Source organism: Moschus berezovskii, chromosome 8 (assembly GCF_049115385.1).
Source record: "Moschus berezovskii isolate FMDL1 chromosome 8, NW_MosBer_1.0, whole genome shotgun sequence".
Lineage (NCBI taxonomy): Eukaryota > Metazoa > Chordata > Mammalia > Artiodactyla > Moschidae > Moschus > Moschus berezovskii.
Genome location: NC_142467.1, coordinates 69361356 through 69366267, shown reverse-complemented (window position 1 = coordinate 69366267; position 4912 = coordinate 69361356). Strand labels below are relative to the sequence as shown.

At 38.2% G+C, this 4912-nt stretch overlaps 1 protein-coding gene across 1 annotated transcript; it reads right to left on the bottom strand.

Annotated features, from left to right (window-relative positions):
• Positions 1-3573: 3573 nt before the first annotated feature.
• On the bottom strand, positions 3574-4512 carry LOC129559206 (olfactory receptor 2AJ1-like). The gene has a single exon (XM_055430767.2). The coding sequence runs from the start codon at positions 4510-4512 to the stop codon at positions 3574-3576; it is 939 nt and encodes a 312-aa protein (XP_055286742.1).
• Positions 4513-4912: the final 400 nt, after the last annotated feature.

Sequence of the window (4912 nt, the reverse complement as noted above, 5' to 3'; positions counted from 1 at the left end):
AACCCTTCAAGCTAGACTTCAACAGTATGTGAAATGAGAAATTCCAGATGTACAAACTGGATTTAGAAAAGGCAGAGGAACCAGAGATCAAGTTGCCAACATCTGCTGGATGATGGAAAAAACAAGGGAATTCCCAAAAAAACATATACTTCTGCTTCATTGACTACGGTAAAGCCTTTGACTGTGTGTATGATAACAAACCGTGGAAAATTCTTAGAGACGGGAATACCAGACCACCTCACCTGCCTCCTGAGAAACCTGTATTCAGGTCAAGAAGAAACAGTTAACACTGGACATGGAACAACAAATTGGTTCAAAACTGGGGAAAGAGTACCCTGACCCTGTGTATTTAACTTATATGCAGAGTACATCATGCCAGGCTGGTTGAATCACAAGCTGAATTAAAATTGCTGGAAGAAATATCAACAACCTCAGATATGCAGATGATACCATCCTAATGGCAAAAATTGAAGAGGAACTAAAGAGCCTCTTGCTGAAAGTGAAAGAGGACAGTGAAAAAGCTGGCTTAAAACTCAGTAGTCAAAAAACTAAGCTCATGGCATCCAGTCCCATCACTTCTTGACAAATAGATAGGAAAAATGGAAACAGTGACAGATTTTATTTTCTTGGGCTCCAAAGTCACTACAGATGGTGACCACAGCCATGAAATTAAAAGACAGCTGGATCCTTGGAATAAAAGTTATGAGAAACCTAGACAGCATATTAAAAAGTAAAGACATCACTTTGCTGACAAAGGTGTATATATTCAAAACTATGGTTTTTCCAGTAGTCACGTACAGATGTGAGAGTTGGACCATAAAAAGGATAAATGCTTAATCTAAAGACTGATGCTTTCAAATTGTAGTTCTGGAGAAGACTCTTGAGAGTCTCTTGGACAGCAAGGAGATAAAACCAGTCAATCCTAAAATAAAATCAACCTTGAATATTCATTGAAAGGACTGATTCTAAAGCTGAAGCTCCAGTACTTTGGCCACCTGATGCAAAGAACTAACTCATTGGAAAAGACCCTGATGCTGCAAAAGACGCAGGAGAAGGGGATGACAGAGCATGAAGTGGTTGGATGGCATCACCAACTCAATGGATATGAGTTTGACCAAACTCCAGGAGATAGTGAAGGACAGGAAAGCCTGCTGCCCATGCGATTTCAAGGAACTGGACACGACATAGCAACTAAACAACAACGATTCCTCGATATTTTATTTATTTGTATTTTTTTGGTTGACTTTACTTGGTTATGCATGATTGTTGTTATGTTTTGTTGCATTTGGTTGGGTAATATATTGTTGAGAATTATTGGACCTATATTCATTGAAGATATAGCCTTTAATTTTGTTTTGGTGGTATCTTTGGTTTTCGTATTAGGGTAATGGTGGATTCATAGAATATCTTTGGGAGTGGTCCCTTCTCTCCAATAGTTTGAAAGTGTGTGAAAATGATTAGTATAATCTCTTCCTTGTATATTTGTTAGAATTCACCTGTGACGTCATCTGGTCTTGGACTTTTTTGTAGGGAGTTTTTTTGTTTTTCTTTCTTGTTTTTTAAATTACAGATTCTATTTTGTGTCTAGTGATTGTTCTGTTTAAATTATTTATTTCTTCTTGATTCAGTTTGGTGGGCTATATATTTCTCAGACTGTTGTCCATTTCTTCTAGGTTTTCAAAAATTTGTTGTCATATAATTGCTCATAGTATTTTCTTTGAGATATCAATTGAGATTTCTCCTTTTTCAGTTTTTATTTTTTGAGGTTCTCTTTCCTTCGTGGTGAACCTGGTCAGAGTTTTGTCAATTTTGTTAACCCTTTCAAATAATCAGCTCTTGGTTTCATTGTATTTTTGTCCTATTGTTCTTTCTTTTAATATCTATTTATTTCCTCCCTGATCTTTGTTATTTCCTTCTGTTAGATGACATTGAGTTTTGTTTGTTCTTTATCTAATTATTTTAAGTGTTCTGTTTGGTAGTTTGAGTTTCTCTTGGTTTTTGGTTTTGTTTTGTTTTTTGAGGTAGGCCTTTATTGCTATGAACTACCATGAAATGGTTTTACTGCATCCCATAGATTTCATATGGTTGTGCTTCATTTTCTTTTGCCTCAAGGTATCTGTTAATTTCTTTTAAATTTTTCTTTTTAATGTTTTCATTGAGCCACTTATTTTGTAGCATGTTATTTAGTCTCCATGTAATTATTTTTTCCTCATTTTTTTTCTATGGTAAATTTCTGGTTTCAAGATGTTGTGGTCAGAAAAGATGCTTGAAATAGTTTCTACACTATTAATTTATTCCATGCTAATAAATTAATTATTTGGTTGTGCTGGGTCTTCATTGCTATGCAGGCCTCTCTAGTTGCAGCATGTAGGGGCTACTCTTGCTTGCAGTGCACAGGCTTCTCACTGTAGTGGCTTTTCTTGTTGTGCAGCATGGGATCTAGGGCACATGGGCTTCAGGAGCTGTGATGCAAGGGCTCAGTAATTGTGGTTTCCATGCTGTAGACCACAGGTTCAATAATTGTGGCTCACAGGCTTAATTGCTCTGCAACATGTAGGATCTTCCCAGATCAGGGATCAAATCCATGTCTCCTGCATTGGCAGCTGGATTCTTTACCACTGAATCACCAGGAAAGCCTCTACTATTTTTTTTAAATAACAGTTTTTGCCATCTATTTAACTCATCCTATGGTGATGGACAGGGAGGCCTGGCGTGCTGTGATTCATGGAGTCGTGGAGAATCGGACATGACTAAGCGACTGAACTGAACTGAACTGATGCTTCATTATAAACAGATCAGGAAACTTTAAGACTGAAAAATCATTTTGTAATGATGCTGTAGGAAACTAAGTCACTAAATAGATCAGTGATTCCTACCCACTGTTACATGAGAGAATCAATGGAAGAAGGTCTTCCACTCAGACTCCTGAGGTTCACATAGTGTATTCTAATTCTGTTGGTCTGAGATGGACACAGAACTGAACTTTATAGATACTATTAATAAAGGTAATAAGTAATTCTAAAGCAGATGATCAAAGAACTACTCTGTAAACAATGATGTGGATTGAAGACTTCGCATTTTCATAGGATTTAGAGGTACTACATTCCTGTTTGGTAGAACAAAACAACACTGGAAACTTTATAGTGCTCATTAATTTAACAAGTGAATGACTTTGAGTACCGCCTGTGTGCTTGACAATATTCTTTATTCTACAGGTGCAGATATTGACCTTTCTCTCATGAAACAACAAGAAACTTGGCAAATATTATGGTACAGGAGGCTATCAAGTATGAATGGTGTAGAGGGCTGATAAGCATAATATCTTTTCCCTCATCAATGTATTATCTAGGACGATTGAACAGAAATTCCAAGATGGAGAAAGGAAGGGATATCAAACATTTTTTTTTATCTTCCAGATGAAGTCAGGTTGAGGGAAGCAGCTCTTAAAAACTGGTTGACTTTTTCAGGGATTATAAAATATAATTGTTACAGGGATTATATTTTAATTAAAAAAAAAAACACCTCTTTGCGGGTGCATCACTAAGATCGCAGCTAAAAGGAAAACTCTGCCCTTTATCTGGTGGACTGAAACCTCCCCATCAACTTTTTTAGTGAACATAGAACTTCTTTGTTTCTGAGACTGTATGCAAGAGGGTTCAGGAGAGGGGTAAGGACAGTACCAAAGAGAAAGAGACCCTGGTTCAACTTTGGAGTCTTGGCAGAGCCAGGCCTCATGTAGATGCACATACCTGGACCAAAATAGAGAACCACCACAGAGAGATGAGAGGAGCAAGTGGCCAGAGTCTTGTTCCTGCCTTCTGGGGAGTTCATTTGGAGTACAGCAAGCAAGATAAGAACGTAGGAGGACAAGATGAGAGATAAGGGCAGCAGCAGGACTAGGATGCTGGTCACCACTACAGCCTTCTCATAGGCTGAGATGTCCTCACAGACAATCCTAAGAACAGCCATGACTTCACAGAAGAAGTGAGGAATCTCTCTAGGGCTGCAGATGTGAAAATGTAAGGTGAAAGCAGTGTGGCCAAAGGAAGTAAGGGCACCTCCAGCCCAAGACATGGCAGCCATCTGCCAGCACATCCTAGGACTCATGATGACAGGGTACCGCAGGGGATTGCAGATAGCCACATAGCGATCAAAACACATGACAGTTATAAGGATGCATTCTCCAATGGCTACTGTCAGCGAGAAAAATATTTGAGTCCCACAAGCCAGGAATGAGATGCTTTGCCATCCAGAGAAGAAGTTGGCCACCATCTTGGGTACGATGCTAGAGGTCAAAGTCAAATCCATTAAGGAGAGCTGACTGAGCAAGAAGTACATGGGCGTATGGAGCCGGGAATCCAACCAAATGAGGAGGAACAGAAGAGTGTTTCCAGTGAAGGCAGTCATGTAGATGAGGAGAACAATGGAAACCAAAGCTGTGATGTATCTAAATTCAGGGAAGAATCCCAGGAGGATGAAATTTGTGGATTCTGTCTCATTCCCTCCCCACATGGCTCCCTGCGATGACAACACAGAGGGAGGAGATTTGTTTAAAAAAAAAACGAAAAAGAGTCAGAGCTGAAACAGTTTTTTAAAGATTGTTTAAAATAATTTTTTTAATTTATTTTATTGGAGGCAAATTACCTTACATTAATATATTGGTTGGTTTTGCCATACATTGACACGAATCCGCCCCGGGTGTACATGTGTTCTGACAAACATAAAAGTGCTTATCCATGATCATCTGCATCAATTCTTAACATTTTTTTTTTTTTCGGTAACCCCGAACCATGATCTAATATACTTTAGAAACCAGAGTGTAAGTTTTTAAATGTGACTCATTATCATTAATGTTTGAAATATGTTTTCTTATATTAAGAACAATTTTTGATCATTACAGTTTTTTCTTTAG